General features: G+C 45.6%; 1 protein-coding gene across 1 annotated transcript in view; it reads right to left on the reverse strand.

The window, feature by feature from the left end:
- Window positions 1–25,499, reverse strand: part of LOC141092867 (uncharacterized) — an 83,751-nt gene extending 58,252 nt beyond the window's left edge. The window contains exon 1 of the mRNA XM_073579179.1: window positions 25,423–25,499. Within this exon, the coding sequence (XP_073435280.1) occupies window positions 25,423–25,499 (77 nt within the window). The remainder of the gene's footprint in view (window positions 1–25,422) is intronic.
- Between the last annotated feature and the right edge of the window lie 619 nt (window positions 25,500–26,118).

Genomic DNA, 26,118 nt, shown 5'->3' on the forward strand with positions numbered 1-26,118 from the left:
AAATGATTTTAAAATCCGAAATGTTGGCCTACTGAAACTTATATTCAGTAAATGCACTTAATACTTGGTCTGGGCTCCTTTGGCATCAATTACTGAATCAATGCACCGTGGAAAGGAAGCGATCAGCCTGTAGCACTGCTGAGGTGTTATGGAAGCCCAGGTTGCTTTGATAGCAGCCTTCAGCTCGTCTGCATTGTTGGGTCTGGTGTCTCTCATCTTCCTCTTGACAATACCCCATAGATTCTCTATGGGGTTAATGTCAGGTGAGTTTGCTGGCCAATCAAGCACAGTGATACTGCTGTTTTTAAACCAGGTATTGGTACTTTTGGCAGTGTTGGCAGGTGCTAAGTCCTGCAGGAGAATGAAATTTCCACCTCCAAAAAGCTTGTCGGCAGAGGGAAGCATGAAGTGCTCTAAAATTTCGTGGTAGACGGCTGTGCTGAAATTGGTCTTGATAAAACACAGTGGACCTACACCAGATGATGACATGGCTCCCCAAACCATCACTGATTGTGGACATTTCACACTAGACCTCAGGCAGCTTGGATTGTGTGCCTCTCCACTCTTCCTCTAGACTCTGGGACCTTGATTTCCAAGGTCTAGTGTGAAGTATCCACAATCAATGATGGTGTTAGGCGTCGCGTTCCTGCCACTGCACAGCTGGAATCCAGAGCCTTGCACCCAGCAGTCTCCCATTCTTCTTCGGCCACAGTGGAGCCTGCTCAGCAGATTTGTCGGTCCCGGCGCTCTGCCCAGGCCAACTCCGTGGGTTTGCTTGCTGCTGCCACCTCTGGCACAGCTATGACAATGCAGGCTGCTCAGCAGCGAGATTCTCCAGGGACTAAGTCCTCATGTCGGGCCACTGAGCATGCCCGTGGAGTGATCTCCCATTGGAGATCGAGGGTCACATGCTCAGGTCCTGCTTGTGTTCGGATTGGCCCATCCGAGAAGCCAGGAAGGTCCCGGATGCCCGTGGCTATAAAAGGTTTGCATGGCCGCTCGCCCATGCGCTAGGATAGACTGTATTTACAGACTATAAGGTGTGAGAGATGTATACACGTATGAATGTATCTGGTGACTGACTCATTATGAAACACCTACCCTTGGTACGCATGTGTTGTGCAGCCTAGCCTGCTAGCACCCAGGCTTAGGTGTAGGTAGCTCAGGGTTTGAGTCAGACATTGGTCCTCACCAGTGATCCAGTACGCCTCAGTGCACATGCTCCACACTCAACTGCCAGCGTCTTTAGCGGCGCTCGTGGCAGCGACGCCGCACGCTCAGTGGGCCTAGAGGGACTCTAACCCCGTGTCCTTGGGGTAGCGTTCTGTGGCCGTACACTGTGTGCTCTTTTAGCCGAGCTCTGTGAGCACAAACAGGCTCCGGCGTTTATGTTCGGCGGTAGTGCGGCTCTGTGAAGCAACAGAGTCCGCCCCCGTACACACCGGGTGACGATAACCCGCGTGTGTTTTTATAGTATACCGCTATATAGCATCCGCCATTACTGAGCAGCAGGTTACCACCCCTGCACGGTGGACCCCGGGCTGCGAATGCACCTTATTACCATCTTTATTATTTGGTGCGTTCCACCAGCCCTAACAGATGGTGTAGGTCCACTGTGTTTTATCAAGACCAAAGTCAGCGCAGCTGTCTACCTTGCATCCTTTCTTTCTTTCCCGGTCTGATCGTGTCAAGGGTTAACTTTTCTCTGCCTCGTTCTGGCTTCAGGCTGGCTATTTCTCTTCACTGCATCCTGCAGGTGGTGTCAGTTATAGTTTCTGTCTACAGCGTGAGTGCTGACTCTGTGAATACTCTGATTTGTCTTTCTGCTATTGCTTACTTAGCCCGTGTCTGTTTGTTCCCTTCTTCCCGTCCCAACTCTGTGTTCCCCCTCCTCATGTTTTGAACTCTCTGGTATTTGACTTGGCTTGGACCCTGACCTGCTATCTGTCTCTTTTCTTAGGCATATTGTCACGTCACCATCAGACTCGGGGGCTGCTGTTCCTGCTTCGGCCACTGGGAGGCGCCGGTCTCCTTTGACTGGTGGTGCCGACGACAGGAGGGCTATGTCCTCATGTGGGTCCGCTCCTTTGACGCATGCCTCTGTCATTGGGCATCGCCGTGGTTCTCCCGTGGGTGATGGTGGTGATAGAGAAGGGGCCCCTGTGCAGGCTTCTGGTGGGCGCAGGCTTCGCTCCTCTGTCAGAGGTGAAGGGGTTGGTGCATTGCCATCTGGCCTGGTTCTGGGGGCGGTCCAGATGAGGTCATCAGACTGTGAGCCTGTGAGGGATAGCCCTATCCTTCAAATACTTTGGGGCCTGTCCTGCAGGCCGCCAGATATAGTCTTGGTTTCCCCAATGTGCTAATGTTTAATTTGCTATTCCGTTACTCTGACCTTGGCCTGGATTTTGACTCTGCTTCAACCTGCTGATTTTGTACCTCAGCTACTCTCCCGGTGACTCTGACCTTGGCCTGGATTTTGACTCTGCTTCAGCCTGACGATTTTGTACCTCAGCTACTCTCCCGGTGACTCTGACCTTGGCCTGGATTTTGACTCTGCTTCAGCCTACTGATTTTGTACCTCTGCCGCCCACCTGGTTTTGACTTGGACTACTGACTACGCTTTCGGTCCCGGTTTTTAGTCCCTTCCTGGTGACCGTCCTGCTCCGGTCTGCTGCTCTCATAGGCAGCTGCCTCTTGGGCTCTGCTGTAATTCCAGATCCCTGTATAGGGGTAAAGGGTCTCAGGGTCTCTCGGGGTGCTGTCTTACGTGCAGCTCAGACTCACAACTGACGGACGTCACACATATCTGCTCCTGACCGGTACGGACCCATTTGGCTTGTTTCTGACTCTGTGTTTGTTTATTCATTTGGTACTACGCTACAGACTAATATCGACCCTGCTTGTTTGACTCTTCTGCTGCCACCTGCTGGTAACCTTGCTGCTGCGCTGCAGGTCTGCTATTTCTGTGTGCAGTTCTCCCTCCACTCTCTTGTCATCTGGTGGAGCTTGCATCTACCTGCATTGCAGCAGCGTGACATCAGCAGTGCCACAGTCTGATCGCATCCATGCCACGCCGCATTGATGCAGTAATTGATGCAAAAGGAGCTCCAACCAAGTATTGAGTGCATTTACTGAACGTTCATTTCAGTAGGCCAACATTTCGGATTTAAAAATCATTTTTTCAAGGTTGTGTTATAAAGTATTCTAATTTACTGAGATAATGACGTTTGGGTTTTCATTGGCTGTAAGCCTTAATCATCAACATTAACAGAAATAAACACTTGAAATATATCACTCTGTTTGTAATGACTCTATATAATATATGAGTTTCACTTTTTGTATTGAAGAACTGAAATAAACTAACTTTTTGATGATATTCTAATTTTGTGAGATGCACCTGCATATGTTTTATATATGTTTAGGTATGTGCATATGTATATATTAATAAGTATGTGGGTATGTAAAATATGTGAATATGTATATCTTGGCAGTTACTCTCTGGATCACACTATGCTCTGCGTGACCTGGAAATGGCTTTTACAATTGCAGGGGTTCAAGCTTTCTGATAGCAGCAAGAGTCTACATAGGCATGTATTTTTAGTGTCAAACAGGATAAAGTTTATTCTCTTGCATAAACTTCCAAAATAAACAAAACAGCTTATCTTCAGCCAAAATGTTCAATAACAAAAATCAGTCCTTTCTCAGGGTGGCGGCCTCATTCATTTGGACATTGGACTTTTGCCATGAAGTTGTGCATCTAATCTCTCCTGATGATCCCGGTGAAATAGGCCAGATTTACCCCCCACCCAGAATATACCCAGTGTTAAAGTGGCTTGGCCAGATTATATCCGGGTATATTCTGGCCTAGGCCAAACTATACCCCGGGGTATAAATTGGCGGGTTAATCTGGCCTGTTACATCGGTAATGTGATTTAGAATGATACCCAAATGTGACTTAACACCGATAGCAATAAAACACAGGACTAGAATAATAAATACTTGAATGTACACCTAGAATTTTATGTTGAATCTATTTTTATTGAAAAGAAAAACGATTAGACATATAACATACAAGACAACAAGAGCTATACACCATGCCGTACTAGAATACAGAATAATCAATATCCTATAAAGGCGAGATGTCTTCCGGCCAAAGTTTCGTAATGTCCCAGTTGTACAAAAGTCGCTGCATATTCATCAGACCTACTTCGTACGAGAGAACAAACAGGAGTCCGCCACCACAGACCGACAAATTCAGCTTTATAAGCTTTTTTCATGCGATATTTGCTCGCGTATAATGAAACAATCTGAAGAGACAGCACTCCCCCCCGCATGCCCTCCCGCACGTTAACATCATCAATGATTAAATATTTAAAAATAATAATTATGAGCACATTCAGCAATGTCTTTACACGTAACCTGTGGAGGTGTATTTCAATTAACAAAGAAAGAAAAAAATTAGAAAGAGTAAGGAGATTCACAAAGAGTAGAGAAGGAAAAGAGGAAAGGGAGGAGGGTGAGGGGAAGGGGGGAGAGGAAAAAGGAAAATGGGCCTCAGATCTCCGAGCCGGCCCCTAAGGAGCATCCTCGGCCAAATGAAGTAGTTCAGGGGTTTCCTTGAATAAGATCCAAGACTGCCATATTCGGACCAAACGGGAGTTATCTCCCTCCAATTCAGCCAATAACTCCTCCATACGCAAAATGTCTGCAAATTCTGATAACCATTCTGCCATAGTTGGTAATATCGTCGTACGCTAGTGGCGTGGGATCACCATAGTGCCGCGGTAATACAAAACCGAAGAAGGCTCTTCTGGATATGGAAACCGGGAGAAATGATAGGATGGCAATTTGTGGGGAGGGAGGAACGTATTTTCCAGAAATCTTTTGGTAGGTCCGAAACACCTTTTCCCAGAAGGGTCGTATAGCAGAGCATTGCCACCATATGTGGAATAGCGTGCCTCTCTCAACTGCACATCGCCAACAGGTATCGTCTACTGTCGGAAAAATGGACTTTAATCTGACGGGGGACAGATACCACCTGGTCAGTATCTTAAAATTTTTCTCCTGTGCGACCCCAGCCGGAGACATTTTGTGTGTAAAGAGAAATGCTTTGTCAAGGTTTTCAGCTGAAAATGTATATCCCATCTCATCCTCCCATGCACGGATGTAGCTCCGAACCGCGTCCGAGTCTCCTGAATGAAATTCCTTATATAAAAGAGAAATCAGGTGAGAGGGAGGGTCCTGCAGTTGTAATAAAGTTTCAAACCATGTCATGGAGGGGCGAGAAGTACGGTCACCCAAACTTCCCCGGATAAACGATCTCAGCTGATTGTATTCCATCAAGGAGAGTGTCCTGTTGGGAAACTTTTCCCGTAAGGCATCCCATGTCGGAATATTCCCTTCCACCAGTACCTGTCCCAGTCGTAAGTCAGAACTACTATGCCAACCCAAAAATTGGTCCCTATGACACCCTGGAGGAAAATCCGGGTTACCAAATATTGGTGTCAACGGATTCAGAGTGCTGATCGATTTCTTTTTATGTTTAAAACGATTCCAAATCTGTAAAACTTCTCGAGTCAAGAAACCTGTGGGTCCCATAAAGTCGTTTGCAACCGAATCGGCGCGTCGGATCCATGGAAGATGGCGCAGTGGAATACTAAAAGATGTCTGTTCCAGTTGAACCCATTATTTAGAATGGTGGCCGAATTGCCAGTCAAACAATCGTGCAAGTATGGAAGCTCTATTATAGAGTTCCAGGTCGGGAAGATCCGCGCCACCTCTGGGCTTCAGGGCGGTTAGGATAGAGTATTTGAGACGAGGTTTAGATGACTGCCAGATAAAGCGGATTAGCGCAGATATAATGGTCTGGAAGAATGTCTTCGGTGGTACAATCGGAACCGCCTACAACAGGTATAAGAACCTGGGAAGAATATCCATTTTAAATGAATTCATTCTGCCAAACCACGAGATATTCTTCCGTCCATATTCCCTCAACTGTTTCAAAGTCGACTCTAACAGGGGTATATAATTTAGTTTATATAGGTCAGTCGTGTCAGTAGGAATTTGAACGACCAAATATTGAATGGCCCCGGTTTTCCACCGAAAGGGGAAATTTCCCATAATTCTTGTGAGTTCTGTCTGTCCTAGGGATATGTTAAGGGCTTCAGTTTTCTGAAAATTAATTTTAAAATTGCTGACTGCTCCATATTTTTGAAACTCTTCCATCAATGATGGGAGGGTAATATGTGGCTGGGATATATACAGTAGTAGATCTTCCGCGTAAAGAGAGACCTTATAATGAACACTGTCTACCCATAGACAGTGCACACTGGGGTTCTTCCTAATCACCACCGCCAAATGTTCCATAACTATCGCATATAAAAAGGGCGACAGAGGGCACCACTGCTTGGTCCTGTTCCCAATGGCCATGGAGTCTGACATTGCTCCGTTAACCTTAACCTTTGCCGAAGGGCCAGATTATAGGGCCGCAACCCTATGCAGGAAGCGATTTCCCAGGCCTATCTGTCGTAGGGCCGAGAACATGAAGCCCCAATGCACACGGTCAAAGGCCTTCTCCGCGTCTATTGACATCAAAGCCAACGGCTTACATTTTGATTTAGCATATGCAGTCAAGATGAGAGTCTTACCTATGCCGTCTCTCGCTTCTCTTCCCCGCACGAACCCCACCTGTTCCGAATGTATTACTAAAGGTAAAAGAGGAGCTAGTCGGTTCGCTAAGATTTTCGCGTATAGTTTTACGTCCACATTAATGAGAGATATTGGGAGGTAATTTGTTACTATTTTAGGGTCCTTCCCTGGCTTCGGTATTACTGTAATAAAAGCCTCTTGAGATTGTGGAACAAACGGAGATTCAACTGCGATGGCGTTAAACACCAGTGTCATAATGGGGCTAAGTTGTTCTCGAAACATCTTTTTAAAAATGAGGGGAAAATCCATCCGGTCCCGGGCTTTTACCAGCCGGGGTATTTTGGATGACTTCGTCAATCTCTTAAGTCGTAAAGTCCGAGTCTAATGGAGTCGTCAAGTCCGTGGCCAATGTAGGAAGGGCAGTGTCTCGTATATAGGATTCTATGTGTGGTTGAGGATCCAGGGGTAATTGTGGGGGGCAATCTCCGTTGATGTTATATAATGTATAATAATAACGCCGCATTATGTCCAGGATTTCTGTTGCGTTTGATGTCGATTGGCCCCCGTTCCGTTGGATAGATGAAATGTATGTGGTCTGATTACGTGGGTGTAAAAATCTAGCTAACAGACGTCCACATTTATTAGCTTGACCTTGTAATATAAAGCGATTTCTGTGATGTCGGTACTTCTCATTTAGTAGGGACTTCAGATCGTCTCTGCATTTAATCAAGTCAGTCAACGTTTCTGTCTCCTTATTCGTTTTATGCTTCGTCTCCAACGATAATATTTTTTCCGTCAAGTCTATAATTTCTCAACTTTTCATTTGTTTCAAACGAGATCCATGCTTAATGAGTACCCCTCTAAGGATGCATTTAAGGGCTTCCCATTTAATAGACATAGCGGTAGTGTCATGTGCATGATCTTGTAGGAATTCTGCTATAGTAGTCTTAATGTCGGCCACACAAGTATTATCTTTTAAAAGGTTATCGTTCAATTTCCATGTCCACTGTCGGGTCACTGAGTCAGGAGGACTAATGTCCAAAAAAAATGGAGCATGATCTGACCACAGAAAACTCCCAATGGAAGGTTTCGGGTCCCAGGCCAGTGCGCAATGACTAAGGAGAAAGAAATCTATCCTGCCATATGAGTTATGTGGTGTGGAAAAGAACGTGTATAATTTTTCTCATTGGGATTACAGAGTCTCCAGACATCAGTGAGCCGTAAATCTTGAAGGTCCCTTTTCAAAGAGGACAGCTGACGAAGAGATAAGTAAGACTTTGCTGCTGTGGAGTCCAATGTCGGGTTAAGAGTCATATTAAAGTCACCCCCCAATATAACCACCCCTACAGCAAAATCAGCCACGGTCTTCAAGAAAGATCTAGTAGCTCGTATTTGGTCTCAGCTGGGGGCGTACCAACCCGCTATAGTATATGTGGTTGAAAAAATCTGAATTTTCAAGATCACGTATCTGCCCTCCGTATCGACCAGTGTGTCCAATATGGTATGCTGAAGGGATTTGTGGAGCGCTATAGACACCCCTCGGGATCTTGTATTCGGGTTGGCACTATGGAACCAGGTTGTGTAATAACGATCATGAATATTAGGAACATGTCCAGTTTTAAAATGTGTCTCTTGTAAAATCATCACATTTACTCTTTTCTTATGCATGCCATATAAAATATGTGACCGCTTCTGCAGGGTGTTAAAACCTCTAGTGTTCAAGGAGCCTAGTATTATCTTTTGTGCAGCGGTCTTACCTGGCATTATGTTTGTAGTTCGGGGTCGAGGAAGCAAATTTCGGCTACAGGAATGGACCAGCTTCGGAGTCCAACGCCCGCTGTTGAAAGGGGAGGGAAAGCTAAAGGGGGAGGTAGGTATAGACAAAGAAATTAGATAAAAAGTTAAAAGAGGACAAAAGGCAAAGGAAATTTTAACAATACGAGTGTGGATAGACACACTCCAATAGACAATTTAACCTAATGGAGGTAAACGTTAATAGCTGCGTGCCTCAGCGGCAAAACAGCGCCTCCAGGGGTCAAGTGTACAGCAAAAAAGGAGTCAGAGACACCATCTCCCCTGGTTCCCAACCCCGTAATGATCTATCAGTCTTATACCCTTTAAATCTAAAGCTTAACAGATAAAGACCATGTATGTCCTATCTTAACTATAAACAAATGAAACATATCCCATTTCGTAACTAGTTTCAGTATCATCAACACTGACAGTATTTATAGATACCCCAGTCTGTAGTTCTGAACCAGTATAAACTTTTAGACACCGAATTATCCCTCAAAACAGGACACCCCGGAACAATCTCCAATTCAGGACAAGACATGTTAATCAGTCAGCCTCTCCTTCTGCTAGATGTATGCGCCCCGGTCCGTTGGGCCGTCTCCAGCGACGACGCTGTTGTTGAGGGTTCTGGCTTCTGCGGGGATCTTCCATTCTGTAAAATGATGGTAAGGATGGCCAATCAGGAATATCCACCTCAGGTATATCCAAGGCGGCCGAGAATGCCGGAACACCACTAGAGTGACTCAAACGATGCACTCTGCCTCTCTTCTGAACTCAAAGGCAAAACGGAAATCCCCAGGTGTAGGGAAGGTCATGCTGCCGCAACTCGTCCAAGAGAGGGCGAAGAGCTCTGTGTCTCTGTAAGGTCCATCTGGACAAATCTGTAAAGAGCTGTATACGAGATCCCAGGTGGTTTATGGGCTTTACTCTCCTGGCTGCTCCCATGACTGCATCTTTAAGTTGGTACTTGTGTACCCGGCATATCACATCTCTTGGTGGGTCCTGCTCGCCGGGACGTGGGCCCAAGGACCTATGGGCGCGATCCAGTTCCAATGGGGTATCCTGGGGCCTATCTAATACCGAGTTAAAAATGCCCCTCAGGGTGGTATTCAATTCTTGGGGGGGTATAGATTCGGGCAATCCTCGTACTCTTATATTATTCCTGCGTCCCCTGTTCTCAGAATCATCCAGCATTTCTGCCAGGGTCTGTAACTGTCTAGCTTGAGCGGCTGTGACAGATTCCCGAGCCTCTATTCTTTCGTTCAGAAGCCAGAAGCTGGTCATGAGATTCTACTTTCTCACCACATTGTTGGATATCATCTTTTAGTACGGAAAGTTCAGCCTTATAGGAAGATTCCAAACGGGCAATGTACTGCTCCATGTCCTGCTTCGTCGGGATATCTTTTATTTTATTATATAGTAAATTGAAATCAGCTCCTAAGGGTGCCACGGAGTGTTCCGTCAAAAGAGAGGTCGACGTCCCGCACTGTGATGTTAGGGATGCATCTGGTCGGTGAACAGGTGGAGGAGCTGTGTTAGATGGCAGGCCAGCCTAAGGAGCAGATGAGACAGTGTAATCTGCCTGTCCTCTCAGCATGGAGACTGCTCCCCCCATTGCTGTAGAATCACCTGCGGTTTCCATATCGGCACCCGGGGGGACACTGCCGCCTCCCTGTGAGTGTGGTGTGGGGGGTTCCATATATATCTCCCCCGGGTCCCCACCCGGCCCACCGGTGTGTAGTTGTGCTGGCCCGTCTGCGGGGCTCCCCTGTGAGAGATGGGTCTCCCGGGGCCCGGTGGTTTTATCCTGGGAAGAGCGCTTCATCACCCGCGAGGCTCCTGCGGTCGCACCACCAGTTCTCCGAGGGGGCCCCCCGCAGTCCTCTGTCTCCCTGGACCGTTCTCCCACCTCCTGCACCTTACTTCCGGTTAGCGGTGGGGCCTGCTGTGCTCTGCTCGCCGCGTCTGTCATGGCGCCCGTGACCTTCCTTCTTCCCGCTCCTGTAAAGTAGCAGGAGATGCCTTGAGGAGCGCTGTCGGGTGCTGAAGGACCTGCGGATGTGCTCCCCCTGTTCCCCCCTAGAATTTTATATAAAACATGTGACTAATATGAAATCTTGTGGAAACAATCAACTAATAAAAAGAAACCAAGAAAATAGGAACCATCAGATCGCAATGATTCTACACTTTTCACTGACGTCACATATACAGTATAGCAACAGACAGTATAGCTGAACACATACAAATGCTACACATCAGCATTTTTCTTTATTAGAAAATCATAGGTTCTAGACCAATAATATTGGCATATTTTATTTTCTATCTTTTAATGTATTTTAAATTGGTAATACTATATTTTAAATTATCCTAAAAAGGACTTGCAGACTACATTCTGATGTGAATTTTTTGTTGTGTATCTTATAGCACAGTCATGATGAAATGTATCAGGTTCGATCATAATGAACTTTGACAATACCTGCATTGTCAGGTGATACACTTGGCACCCAAATTTAAAAAAAAGTTGCATATGTAAGAATCCAATTCTTAAGAATCCATTTCTGTATCTCTCCATGTGGTCCTTCATTTTTCCTGAAGAAGTTCATGCATAGAAGAAAAACCACTGTTTATTATTAAACTTCATTTCGGAGTGACGTCTTTTCAACAATACAGCAGCGCGAATATTCCTTCTGTACCGGATCTACATTGTAAAGGAGACTTTCGGCTCACTCAGTGAGTTAGCTGAAAAGTCTGCAGATTGTTGACATCACTAAGAAGAACAGGTGACGAGTGCAACCAGTGCTGAAGTAGATGGCGGTAGATGAGTATATTAACACACATACAAGATATGAGAGGACCAATCCACAGGACTCCAGTCCAGCATCCAGGTCAGTGGTACCTGGCACCTAGACGGGAGACCTGCAAAACTCTTACCTTCCAGCATCCTTGGCGTGGCCTTTGATTAGTCAGGCCTAGCACAACATCACCTATGTGGCATGACACACAGATGGCGTTTTGCAAGCCCTGACATATCGCCAGGCCAGAAGGTAGGAGATTTGTAAACCTTTCATCTAGCCGCCAGGTGCCCCTGACCAGTACACTAGCCAGGCGTCCTTCAAATGAATCTGCTTGTCCCCAACCCTACACTACATTCACATATGCAGAGATTTAGTGGGGAAAAAAAACTTCATGTAAGGGCTTCTTTAATTCCCCCAAAGGACCGATTTGTGGTGTTCCTTGCTGCTACAAGAATAGCTGAATAGAATGTATTGTATTTTTTTTAGTAAAGAATGGATGAAATGTGTTAACAGATGCATTTGACCCTGAAGATTTGCTTCAAGGAAGTGATAAGTGACATCATTGTGTGTTCAATTGGCTGATTTAGCAATTGTAACATTATTATAACAAGGAAAGAAGAAAAATGTTATAACACTTGTATCAGATTCTGAAGGTTGAGGAATTGAAGAATCTGCTGTCTGTTGCTTCCCTGATTATAGTATTCTGTGAAAGTATCAGCTATATCCTAAGATGGGTCCCCAGCCAGTGGCTAACGAGTCACGTGGCTGGTGCGCCCGTGATGTGTGGCTCTTGGCTGTCTGTTCAGGGAAGGGGGGATTCAGGTGGCATTATTACTCTTTATGGTGGCACTTAAGACAATATTATTTGATAATCAGAAATCAAAACATTATTATTTAAGAGGGCAGCGAAGGAAGACTCGCAACACTCGTGCTATTTTTTTGTTATATATATTAGAGAATTTTTTTTTAACAATACATGCCTGAAAATAAAAAAAATTAAAAAAATTTCACACACAATAATACAACAATGTTTTATAACAACTTCATAATAATTAGCCACCATCTTCTACCCACCAGATTACAGCCCATCTTATCCCCCAGCCAAAAAATACACTCACTGGAAATGAAAGAAAAGAGAGCATTTTTTCCCCAAAGATAAAATTTTCCTATTTCTACCGTTTACTGTCCCAATGACATTTCTTGGGGCGGTTGATCAAAACCTTCATGCCACAATTCTGGAGTAAAAGCTTTGAAAAGTTGTAAACAGTTACGCCTACATTTCTCAAGCAATATGCCCATTTTCTTGGAGCTGGGGCAGGACAGGAGTGCAGCAGGGGCATGACGCCACTAATTCATGATCAGCTGTAGCATTCCATATGCCAGGTCATTGACTGGAGTAAGATGTCTGGTATAGTGCACAGAGGCACACGCCAATCTTTAGACACTCCAAATTCATGAAGAGTCATCCACCTCTTCATAAATCAGGAGCGTCGGACTCCAGCATGAACAAGTTTGAGGGACATGAGGTTCCTCAAACTATAAGAACAAAATTGGTGCAGAGTGTGTTACAAAAGAAGAATAAGAAAAGACGCAACTTAACCCACTTAATCTCAAAAATTGGCCTGTGCATAAAAAACTGTTTCAAAGTTTACCACACATCCATGGATTACTAAATTTATTTCTGTATAATCTTGTTATTGGAGCATTTGACGTTCTCTGCACATTTTACGTATGCCACCATATTATAAATTCGAATACAGTGCATCTCATCACTATTGGCACCCATTTCTTTTTTTCATAAACTGTACAATATCTTCAGAAATAAATGGAAATTTACCAAAGTTATATCCTCAGGATTTTTTAATTAGTGGTCCCAAGTAATACAACAATAAAACATTGTTTTTCAACTTACATGTTACAATTTCAGATGAAGAAACAGAATAAACAGCATGTGCAACAATAAAGGCACCCCTAATTAATACTTGGTTGCATACCCTTTGGCATTGATGACAGCCTTCAAACGTTTCTTGTAGCCATGTATAAGCTTCTTGCACTTCTCATTTTCTCCCACTCTTCCTTTGATGTTTGTTCAAGCTCTTTAATGTTTTGTATGTGTCACAATCCATGATGGATTGTTACAGATAAAAGCACATGTAACTTTTTTCCTTTAAGCTGTTTGCTTAAAGTTAGTTTTGCCCCCGGTAGCCATTAAGGTCATTACACAGTGGTGTCTTTAGTTCTAGTTTTGCCCCGGTGGTGGCTAGTATTATTACACGGGAATCACTAGCAGGTGTGATGGCTCTGGCTCTTGTCTATAAAGGAGAGTCAGGTGGTCTCACTCACTGTTGGTGATATTGGTCATTTCCAACCTTCCTTGGTGGAGGAAGGAGCTAGAGAAGAGTTCCTTGCAGCTCAGTCAGAGTCCTGGTGTGGAAGGAGCAACAGTGAGGAGTTCCTTGCAGCTCTGACAAAGCTTTGGTGAAGCAGCAGCTATTCAGGAGGAAAGCTGCACTCAGGTGCTGGACTCTGTTGCTGGGAGCAATAGCAACAGATCAAAGCTAAGTGTTTTTTCCCTGTTTGTAACTTTCCTTATATGTTTTAGTGCAGTGGTGGGATTAGTTTCTGCACCGTCCAATTCATTAGAAAGGGATAGGTGCAGGGCGATCTAAGGTTTTTAGGTATCCTGCTCGTTGCCAGGTGCGGAACCTGCCTAGGGACCGTCAGGAGTGTAGAGACACTGACTCAGGGGAATGCAGAAGGTCTCCACGTCCCCGTTCCCTATTGCAGGGCCCTCCATTGTATCGGTTTCCCTGGTGTTTCCCTTATCTCTGTAAATTCGCCCTGCTGGAGGCGGTGTATCCAGATACACTTGTAACTATTGAAATTCGCCTGTTGGAGGCAGTGTATCCGGCTGCACGTTTCATTGTTTAAATTCGCCCTTCTGGAGGCGGTGTATCCAGGGTCACGGGTGTCATAGAAATTCGCCCTGCTGGAGGCGGAGTATCCAGTCACCCGTGACATCACAGTATGGCTCTTTTTTCCCAATGGCAGATTTCATCTCACCCCCAAAGATTTTCAATGGGATTGATTCATTGATGGCCATTTTTAATGGGATTGATTCATTGATGGCCATTTGAAAACAGTCCACTTTTTCTTTCTCATTCATTCCTGTGTACTTTTGGATGTGTGCTTTGGGTCATTGTCTTGCTGGAGGACCCATGATCTTTGACTCAAACCAAGTTTTCTTACACTGGGTGAGACATTTTGCTCTAAAATCTCTCGATAATTCTCTGATTTCATGATTCCTGTGATACAGTCAAGGCCTCCAGTACCAGATGCAGCAAAGCAACCCAACAGCTTTATGGATCATCCACCATGCTTAACTGTTGGTAGGGTGTTCTTTTCCTTTTAAGCTTCATTGCGCCATCTGTAAACAAACTGTTGTTGTTCATTGCCAAAAAGCTTTATTTTTGTTTCATCTGTCTACAGAATATTTTCCCAGGTTTGTGGTTTGTCAAGGTACTTTTTGGCAGAGATCATTCATTCCTTTTATGTATTTTCTTCAGCAATGGTTTCGTACTTGGCCCTCACCTACAAAGCTTTGCTTGGTTTAGTGTCCGGCTTATGGTACTTGTTGAAACCATGACCCCAAACCTCAAACTGTTCCAGGTTGGCTTTTGGATGTTTAACATGATGTTTTTTTACATCATTTGCACCAACCTTCAAAGACATATCTCGTCAATTTTACTCTCTCCCCGACGTCCAGGGAAGTTCTTGATGGTTCAATGCTGGGCAAACTTCTTAATAATAAAAATAAAGAGAAAAAAAGTGACCCTTAGAAGCGCAATACAGCGGGAAACGTCTGTCATCTCCACACTTCTCAGCCCCCCGCCTGCCTAGGATGTTTTAACATCTTTTTAATAAAATTTGCACTTCATTCCGGTGAGTGCCACTTTTTTCTCTTTTTTTGGATCATTCATCTGGCTTTGGTGTGCACCTGAAGGAACAAAGGTTTTATGCCTGCGGTATTCCTGCTTCACAGACAGCATTGGCTGTTATGTACTTTCGGTGGTGCTCGGCATTTTCTACTATTTTGTGAAACTTCTTAATAACATTGCGCACTGTTGAAACCGTGCTACCAAGGTCTTTGAAGATGACCTTATACCCTTTGGAAGTCTTGTGTTTGCTAATAATAGCAGTTCTGATGTCTTCAGACCTATCCTTTGTCTTCACCATTGTGACAAAGGAACAGGGCCTACCATGTGGCTTTTTAAAATACTGAAGTCATCATTCATTGGCCAATTCATTCCACATGGGCACCAACAATTAGTCACAGGTGATTCTCACTTGTGATTTACCACAGACAAGTGAAAATGTGTTTCCATTCTAATTTAATGTAAAAGGTGCCAATACCACCGCAAGCTTTAGAGTTTTCTATTTTTCCCGACCATTGTTTTTTGTTTTAAATTATTGTTTATCATTTGCTCTTTGTATTTAACATGAGTGCTCATAGAGCACAAAAAAAACTATTTCCCTTCATTCATTTTTTCAGAAGATATTCCACATTATGTACTTAAACTTTATGGGGTCAATAACGATCAACAGGATTGTACCAGTAAAATTAACCCCTAGATCAATTCCAAATTCATCCCTACATCAATTGTGGGAGGTTTTTGCTCTTTTAGCTTCTCATGGGGTCTGCAAATGTGACGTGATGCCCACAAACCATTCAAGCAAAGTATGCACTTCAAAACATGACTCTTTCCTTTCGTAGCTCAGTAGCGTGATTGAACAGTAATTTACGACCACATATGGGACATTGGTATAATCAGGAGAAATTTGTGTTGTACATTTACAATATAGCTCCAAATGCATGATGTCCCCTTCTCCCTCCATGCAGAGACGCCAGCTTACTCACCGCCGAGGCCTCAGCGTGTTCCCCAGGGTGCCTCTATTTCCTGGTCTGTGTGTGCCGCAGTTCTCGGAGGCACACCTAGTACGCACATGCGTACGCTCCCCTGCCCTTAAAGGCGCAGCACCGCATATGGCAAAATGCCATCAGCTGACAACTGGGAGACATTTTGTTAAGGAAATCACTTGCTAGATAAAATTTATTATCGTATGAAAACATACAACGTTTCGACCATCTCATGGTCTTTTTCAAGCATGCTTGAAAAACACCATGTGATGGTCGAAACATTGTATGTTTTTATAGCATAATAAATTTTATAAGCTTCTTCACCCGGACCGGATGCTGCTCTTCTTCATTTTGTGACTTCTTCTGTCCAACTGGGTCCCTGGACTTAGAGCGTGCATCCTTTGATCCTGTAAGTGCTGTCAGCTATTCCAACTATTGAGAGTCATCTGAAGTGTCTGAGCAACCCCTATAGTTGTCATGTCGGACGCTATTCACACCACAGCGTCCGGCAGGCAGCGGTAGTTCCATCTCCGTCCACTATAGCCTCAGTGGCCCCGACTTGATTTTACTCAGGTTATCGGGGGTTAATCTAGCTGGAGATCAGGTGGGATGTTTGGTCACGCCCACGGTCTTTAAATAGTCGTGCTGGCCTGTGGGCGTCGCCGATTATAGCTTGTGTTTTATGCCAAGTGGTTCCGGTCTGGAGAGGTGGTGTTGGAGAGAGAAATTCATATTTGGTGTCGTATGATCCGTTGTTACCTTTTCGCCTTCCTATATTTGTGCTTTGTTTTGCCCTGTTCACATTACAGTATTGTCCTGTGTGTATGCGGCGCGGTGCGGTTTAAGTTCTCCCTGTCTGTCATTACTGTGTGGGCTTTGGTGGTTTGACAACTCACTGGGTGGAGGGTGGAGGGTTCAGCTTAGGGCTGAGCAGGAGATAAGGAAAGGTTGGAGGCTCAGGCATTTGCACCATTAGCAAAAACCCTGGGTTGAGGGTCAGACAGGGTTTTCCCTAGTTTGAGGGACTCCGCAGGGGCCCCGGGTATTTCAGCCTCCTTTGACCTAAGCCCCTCATAACAATAGTTTAGTGAAAGGTGTGTTGGTGTGTGCAAATGTTTGTTCCCAGATCCTCGTCCCTAGTCCGTAAAAGCTATTCCTGTATTCTGTGTCCCGTTAGCCCTTGTTTCCTGTGACCGCTTCGGCAGAGTCCGTAACCTGAAACTACATCCGCGGTATCTGTGCCCAGTGGCCACATTGACTGTACCAGAACTATTACCTAAGAACTGTGTGTCTGTACCTGTCCAAAGTGGCCATCCTACCTGCACAGTCTAAACCTATCCCAGTGGCCACACTGTCTGCAGTCTGAACTTGTTCCATGTGGCTGTTATGTCTGCACAGTCTGAACCTGCCCAGTGGACATCCTGCCCTGTCGAGGAATCTTTGGGGTTAGCTACTACTGCAGGACGCTGCCCTGGAGTGCTACCTGGCAGCTACCTGTCACATAAGCCTGACCTTACCAGTGAACACCGATGTAGCTACTTAGTTACACCACTCCAGCGAAGGTCTGGTCTGTGGCACAGTGGGTTCACGAACCACGTGCGCCACCTGCGTGCATAACAATAATTTTTAATTTTGACATCCCAAAGTTATAAAATAGTGTGAAGCATCTGTGAGTTCAAGATGCTCCCCACATCCCTTGAGTAATTCCTTGATCAGTGTAGTTTGCAAAGTGGGGGTGATTTGTGGAGGAATGCTGCTGTTTTGACTCCTTGGGGGCTCTGCAAATGGCATCGGTAATCTAGTCCAGCCCAAATTGCTCTAGAATTCAAATAGTACCCCTTCCCTTCCGAGCCCTGCCATGTATGCAAACAGTAGTTTCTGACCACATATGGGGTATCAGCGTACTCAATACAAATTGTACAAGAAATTGAGGTGTCCACTTTCTCCTGTGACCCTTGTGAAAATGAAAGATACTTTAAAGTCGACGTGGTAAATTGCAATTTTTTTATCAAATTTCCAATTTTTTGCCACATGAGCACAAATTATATTGACCTAAATTTTACTATTAATATGAAGAACAATGTGCCATGGAAAAAAACTTTCTTTAGAATCACTGAGTCTGGGCCATCATGAAGCATTACAGAGTTATTACCACATAAAGTGAAACTGGTCAGATTTGAAAAAATATGTATAGTCAGAAAGGGGAAACTAGGCTTCAGCGTTAAAGGGGTCAATGTACAAGATTCTCTGACTTGGGCATACACAGAAACGTCATGGCTGTGAGCCTGAATATTGATACTGAACCCTATGAAAAAAAAGACTAGCTCTTTTATATACATATACTGTATTATTATTATTATTTATTGTTATAGCGCCATTTATTCCATGGCGCTTTACATGTAAGGAGGGGTATACATAATAAAAACAAGTACAATAATCTTAAACAATGCAAGTCATAACTGGTACAGGAGGAGAGAGGACCCTGCCCGCGAGGGCTCACAATCTACAAGGGATGGGTGATAATACAGTAGGCGAGGGTAGAGCTGGTCGTGCAGCGGTTTGGTCGATCGGTGGTTACTGCAGGTTATAGGCTTGTCGGAAGAGGTGGGTCTTCAGGCTCTTTTTGAAGGTTTCGATGGTAGGTGAGAGTCTGATATGTTGTGGTAGAGAGTTCCAGAGTAGGGGTGATGCGCGAGAAAAATCTTGTATGCGATTGTGGGAAAAGGAGATAAGAGGGGAGAAGAGAAGGAGATCTTGTGAGGATCGGAGGTTGCGTGCGGGAAAGTACCGGGAGACGAGGTCACAGATGTATGGAGGAGACAGGTTGTGGATGGCTTTGTATGTCATGGTTAGGGTTTTGTAATGGAGTCTCTGGGCAATTGGGAGCCAATGACGGGATTGACAGAGGGGAGAAGCTGGGGAATAGCTGGAGGACAGGTGGATTAGTCGGGCAGCAGAGTTTAGAATAGATTGGAGGGGTGCGAGAGTGTTTGAGGGGAGGCCACAGAGCAGGAGGTTGCAGTAGTCAAGGCGAGAGATGATGAGGGCATAGACTAGGGTTTTTGCAGATTCTTGGGTGAGGAATGAACGGATTCGTGAAATATTTTTGAGTTGAAGTCGGCAGGAAATGGAAAGGGCTTGGATATGTGGTTTGAAGGAGAGATCACCGTCAAGGATTACTAAGAGGCAGCGAGCTTGTGGGACTGGGGAGAGTGGGCAGTCATTTACTGCAATTGATAGGTTCATAGGGTGGGTCACGTGAGATGGGGGAAAGATGATGAATTCTGTTTTGTCCATGTTGAGTTTCAGAAATCTAGCGGAGAAGAAGGATGAAATAGTGGACAGACATTGAGGGATTCTGGTTAGTAGGGAGGTGATATCTGGTCCAGAGATGTAGATCTGTGTGTCATCAGCGTAGAGATGATACTGAAAGCCATGAGATTCTATGAGCTGTCCCAGGCCAAAGGTGTAAATAGAGAACAGCAGGGGCCCAAGGACTGAACCTTGTGGGACTCCGACAGATAGGGGGCGAGGTGAGGAGGTGGTGTGTGAGTGGGAGACGCTGAATGTCCGGTCTGCTAGGTATGATGAGATCCAGGATAGGGCCAAGTCTGTGATGCCGAGGGATGAGAGAGTCTGTAATAATAGGGAATGGTCCACTGTGTCAAAGGCAGCCGACAGATCCAGGAGGAGGAGGACAGAGTAGTGTCGCTTGCTCTTGGCGGTTAAGAGGTCATTGGTGACCTTAGTAAGGGCAGTTTCAGTGGAGTGGTGTGACCGGAAGCCAGATTGTAAGCGGTCGAAGAGGGAGCAAGAAGAGAGATAGGAGGACAGTTCAAGGTAGACGTGTTGTTCCAGGAGCTTGGAGGCGTAGGGGAGAAGTGATATAGGGCGATAGCTAGATACAGAGGATGGGTCAAGAGAGGGCTTTTTGAGGATAGGTGTGATGGAGGCATGTTTAAAGCTTGAGGGGAAAACACCAGTTGTTAGTGATAGATTGAAGAGATGGGTTAGGGTTATTATTATTATTATTATTATTATTATTATTATTATTATTATTTATTGTTATAGCGCCATTTATTCCATGGCGCTTTACATGTAAGGAGGGGTATACATAAAAACAAGTACAATAATCTTAAAAAATATAAGTCATAACTGGTACAGGAGGAGAGAGGACCCTGCCCGCGAGGGCTCACAATCTACAAGGGATGGGTGATAATACAGTAGGCGAGGGTAGAGCTGGTCGTGCAGCGGTTTGGTCGATCGGTGGTTACTGCAGGTTGTAGGCTTGTCGGAAGAGGTGGGTCTTCAGGCTCTTTTTGAAGGTTTCAATGGTAGGTGAGAGTCTGATATGTTGTGGTAGAGAGTTCCAGAGTAGGGGTGATGCGCGAGAGAAATCTTGTATGCGATTGTGAGAAGAGGAGATAAGAGGGGAGTAGAGAAGGAGATCTTGTGAGGATCGGAGGTTGCGTGCGGGAAAGTACCGGGAGACGAGGTCACAGATGTATGGAGGAGACAGGTTGTGGATGGCTTTGTATGTCATGGTTAGGGTTTTGTAATGGAGTCTTTGGGCAATTGGGAGCCAGTGAAGGGTTTGACAGAGGGGAGAAGCTGGGGAATAGCGGGGGGACAGGTGGATTAGTCAGGCAGTAGAGTTTAGAATAGATTGGAGGGGTGCGAGAGTGTTTGAGGGGAGGCCACAGAGCAGGAGGTTGCAGTAGTCAAGGCGAGAGATGATGAGGGCATGGACTAGGGTTTTTGCAGATTCTTGGGTGAGGAATGAACGGATTCGTGAAATATTTTTGAGTTGAAGTCGGCAGGAAGTGGAAAGGGCTTGGATATGTGGTTTGAAGGAGAGATCAGCGTCAAGGATTACTCCGAGACAGCGAGCCTGTGGGACTGGGGAGAGTAGGCAGTCATTTACTGTAATTGATAGGTTCGTAGGGGGGTCACGTGAGATGGGGGAAAGATGATGAATTCTGTTTTGTCCATGTTGAGTTTCAGAAATCTAGCGGAGAAGAAGGATGAAATAGTGGACAGACATTGAGGGATTCTGGTTAGTAGGGAGGTGATATCTGGTCCAGAGATGTAGATCTGTGTGTCATCAGCGTAGAGATGATACTGAAAGCCATGAGATTCTATGAGCTGTCCCAGGCCAAAGGTGTAAATAGAGAACAGCAGGGGCCCAAGGACTGAACCTTGTGGGACTCCGACAGATAGGGGGCGATGAAGACTGTGGTGAGGTTTGGTATGAAGTGGGATGGGATCGGGTCAAGTGCACAGGTGGTGAGATGTGATCTTGAGAGTAGAGTGGAGAGTCGATCTTCTGTAGTGGTCGAGAAGTTGGTTTTGAAGGTGGAGGGCTGGGAAGTCGGGAGGAAGGGCTCTGGGGGTTGTTGACCAAAACTGTCTCTGATGATGTCAATCTTCTGCTTGAAAAATGAGGCAAAGTCTTCAGCTGAGATGAGTGGGGAGGGAGGAGGTGCTGGGGGGCGGAGGAGAGAATTGAAGGTGTTGAATAACTGTTTAGGGTTGTGAGACAGGGAGGATATGAGAGATGAGAAGTAGTTTTGTTTAGCTGTGGTGAGTGTGGTCTTGAAAGTAGTGAGGGACTGTTTGAATGCAATGAAGTGCTCGTTGGAGTGGGATCTTTTCCATCTGCGCTCAGCAGCCCTGGAAGCTCGCCTCAGCTCTTTGGTCAGGCTGGTGTGCCAGGGCTGTCTGTTGATTTTGCGAGTTTTGGAATTTGTAAGTGGCGTTGTGGATTCCAAAGCTACAGCTATTGTGGTGTTATATAGAGCGGCAGCATCATCCGCATTGTGTAAGGAACTTATATCTGTAAGAGGGAGGAGGGATTCAGAGAATGAGTGTAGGTCAAGGTGTTTAAGATTCCTGCGAGGGTGTGAAAGTTTGTGGGGTGGGGATTGTAGACATGGAGTGAAGAGGGAAGAGAATGTGAGAAAGTTGTGGTCAGAGAGAGGAAGAGGTGAGTTAGAGAGGTTAGATAGGGAGCAGAGGCGGGTGAAGATGAGGTCCAGTGTGTGGCCATCTTTGTGGGTGGCTGTAGAAGACCATTGAGTGAGGCCGAAGGAGGAAGTGAGAGATAGGAGTTTAGTGGCAGCTGAGAGGGAAGTGTCAATGGGGATGTTGAAGTCGCCCATGATGATAGTAGGGATGTCCGCGGAAAGGAAATGAAGTAACCAGATGGTGAAGTGGTCAAAGAAGGTGGTGGCTGGCCCTGGGCGGCGGTAGATGACAGCCAGTTGGAGGTTGGAGGGGGAGTAGATGCGCACAGAGTGCACCTCAAAGGAAGGGAGGGTAACAGAGGGTGGCAGTGGGATTGGGGTGAAGGAGCAGGTATCTGACAGGAGAAAACCAACTCCTCCGCCATGTTTGCTGCTGGGGCGGGGGTGTGAGAAAGGTGGAAGCCGCCATACGAAAGTGCAGCAGGAGAGGCTGTGTCAGAAGGGGTGAGCCAGGTTTCGGTGATGGCGAGGAAGGAAAGTTTGGTAGTAACAAAAAGATCATGGATGTAGGAAAGCTTGTTGCAGACAGAGCGAGCGTTCCACAGAGCTCCTGTTAGTGGGACTGGGGAAGCGGGGGCTGGGTGAATGGGTATAAGGTTGGAGAGGTTACGGAAGGTTGTGATAGAGCGTGGATGGGAGGTAGAAATGACTGTGGGAATGTGGTGAGGAGGACCAGGATTTGGAGAGATATCACCAGCAGTGAGGAGGAGCAGAGAAAGTGTTAGCAGGTGGGAGCAGGAGAGGGAATGAGGGGGCTGTCTGTGTTTGGAGACAGAGTATTGTATGGTAAGGAACAGTTTTGAGGCGGAGGGGAGGTGGATGGGGAGGATTGAAGAAGAGATGAACAGTTCCTTACTAGGAGTAGGGATTAGGGGAATTAGCAGAAAGAGAATTTATAGGGGTGAAAGTGAAAATAAACAGAAACATTGTTTACAGTGACTGTGTACAGTTACCTTCAGTTCCCTTCTGGTTCAATTCTGGTTTTAATTCTTAAATTAATCTTCACACTTCTAGAACACACTTATAGGAATCACACTGCAGACTGAAGTCTTTATGCAGACTTGTGCTCTGCAATATATGTACAACTAAGTGCAGTCAGGTGTGAAGCAGAGAGGAGTGGTCTCTGCTCTTCTTGGTCAGACAATTAAGAGTGGACCAGATGCATATTATCAAGCCAGAGTAAACAAGGTCATAAATAACACTGGGGTAAGCTGGGGTTAGCTGAAAGGCATACCATGTGAATGCTAGGTGCAGAGGCAAGTCTATGTGCAAAGCATACTGTATCTATCCATATACATACCCTCTATCTATTATCATCTTCCATTCACCTTTTAATTGTCACTCTTATTTTAATTTAATTTTTTTTATTCAAATCACTTGTGAAGACAGGATCTTTGCTAGTATAGTTTTCCATATCAAGAGGCGTAGCTAGGGCTTTGGTTCGGGGGGGGGGCGAAGCTTCTAAGTGGGCACCTAACCAGGTAACCTCGATTACAACTGGGTGACGCACCCTTAAAGTGGAGGAGAAGCTCAGCATATGACCGCACTGTTGCTGAAAATAATCTATATATAAATATCAATATTGATATTACCGCCATATGGTCAGTGGTAGATACCAGTCCTGCAGAACATATAACAGAGCAAAGTACAGTTACAATTGGTGACTTACAGCTGACGTTCTCTCTGATGGAGTTGTTCACTTTTCTGGTATTTTCCATCTGGCCCAGACCGACGTGACAACTTCTTCCAGCCAGGACTGCAGAGATTACAACAAAGACACATTTCACTTCTCATTTTTTCAGCATGTCACAATCTATTCCCAACCTGCACAAATTCCTCATCCTACTGGTACCCCAATGCTGCTGCCGTATGTGTCCCTATTACTGCACTTGCTGTATGGTTCTCTGTGACCTCTAAATTCTAAAGCAACTCTCTAGAATATAGTAAAGCTGGGTGCAAATGCCCTAGAAAACAGTGCCCACATTTTGCCCCCTAGAAAGTAATAGTGCCCTATGTGCCCCTTTGATAGTCACAGTAACCTGAGTTCCCCTATAACAATAAGTGCTCACTTAACATTGAATAATGTCCCAAATCTCACCCCTGTACAGCTCCCATATACATAGTATGATGCTCTCTTATAGATAACATGATGCATACTCACTGTAATATACCCACACACAGTATACTGACCCCTTTGTAGCCCCCAAACTGCTTGATGGCCCCAACACTGTGTGAAGGCCCTTTCACTGTAATCCCCACTCTGTATGATGGCCCCCTAGATAGCCTCCATATCGTATAGCGCACCAGATAGTCATCAATATAGTATAATGCACTCCCCATAGGCCTGTATAGTATAATACATTCCCCATAGGGCTGTATAGTATAATGCACTCCCCTTAGGTCTATATAGTATAATGCATTCCCCATAGGCAGCCAGTTTGGTATAATGGACACCCGTAGGTAGCCTGTATAGTATAATGCACTCCCGTAGGTAGCCTGTATAGTATAATCCATTCCCCATAGCCAGCCTCTATAGTATAATGCACCCCCATAGGCAGCCAGCACAGTATAATGCATTCCACATAGGCAGCCTGTATGGTATAATGCACCCCCATAGGCAGCCTGTATAGTATGATGCAGCCCCTTAGGCAGCCTGTATAGTATAATGAACCCCAATAGGCAGCCTGTATAGCATAATGAACCCCCATAGGCAGCCTGTATAGTATAATGCAGCCCCATAGGCAGCCTGTCTAGTATGATGCAGCCCCATAGGCAGCCTGTATAGTATAATGCAGCCACATAGGCAGCCTGTAATGTATAATGAAGCCCATTAGGCAGCGTGTATAGTATAAAGAAGGCCCATTGCCAGCCTGTATAGTATAATGCACCCCCATAGGCAGCCTGTATAGTATAATGCACCCTCATAGGCATTCAGTACAGTATAATGTATCCCCATAGGCAGCCAGTGTAGTATAATGCACCCCCATAGGCAGCCAGTACAGTATGATGCACCCCCCATAGGCAGCCAGTACAGTATAATGCACCCCCACAGGTAGCCAGTTTAATATAATGCACCCCACAAGGCAGCCTGTACAGTATAATGCACTCCCATAGGCAGCCAGTATAGTATAATGCACCCCCATAAGCATTCTGTATAGTACGTATAATGCATCCCCTTAGGCGGCCAGTACAGTATAATGCACCCCACCCCCCGATAAAAAAAAATAAATCCAATACTCACCTCTCTTCCTCCTTGTTCCCACGGAGCTCTGAGTGTCCGCTCATCTCCTGACAGCGGGCGCTGAGTACTGACGTCATCGCGACCCCTGTCAGCGTTGGTGACGTCAGACGCTGAGAGTGGGATGATGGGAGAGGGAGCATAACGCTCCTTCTCCCATCAATGCGGTCAGCTGTATCGGCATCTAGCAGAGCCCTACCTGGACGATATTGGGCCGGATCTTGGGCCGGAAGTTTAGACTGGTGTCAGACCATGTACCACTGAAGTGGATGAGGGAGTAAAAAGGGAACAATACCCGAGTGACCAGGTGGTTCCTAGCACTTCAGGATTTTAACTTCTGTAGTAATCGCAGGTACGCAGGATGCAGTGATGAGACGGGAGTTGGAGTGAACTTAGAATGTAACTTTTATATATATATTTATATCTATAAGGGCTATCTTGAGTAACCGGCAAGCTAACAATTATCCTCGCAGGGATCAGAACAATAATACACAGGTAACACGATAACGACTACCCGGTCGAAACTGGTAACTATGGGGCTGCGGTAAGGCCGACTACGGGTCCTATGGGAAACTACAGGTTATCAACTACAACATGTCACTTATCCTCCTCTGACGTCCAGCAGAGTGGTGGTCGGTGTCTCTTCGGCGTCTCAGCCGCTGGGCCCAGCCGAGGAGGATCTGACGCAAGCTTCTGGCA

This window comes from Dendrobates tinctorius, unplaced genomic scaffold (assembly GCF_039654945.1).
Source record: "Dendrobates tinctorius isolate UK_male_01 unplaced genomic scaffold, ASM3965494v1 ptg000062l, whole genome shotgun sequence".
NCBI lineage: Eukaryota > Metazoa > Chordata > Amphibia > Anura > Dendrobatidae > Dendrobates > Dendrobates tinctorius.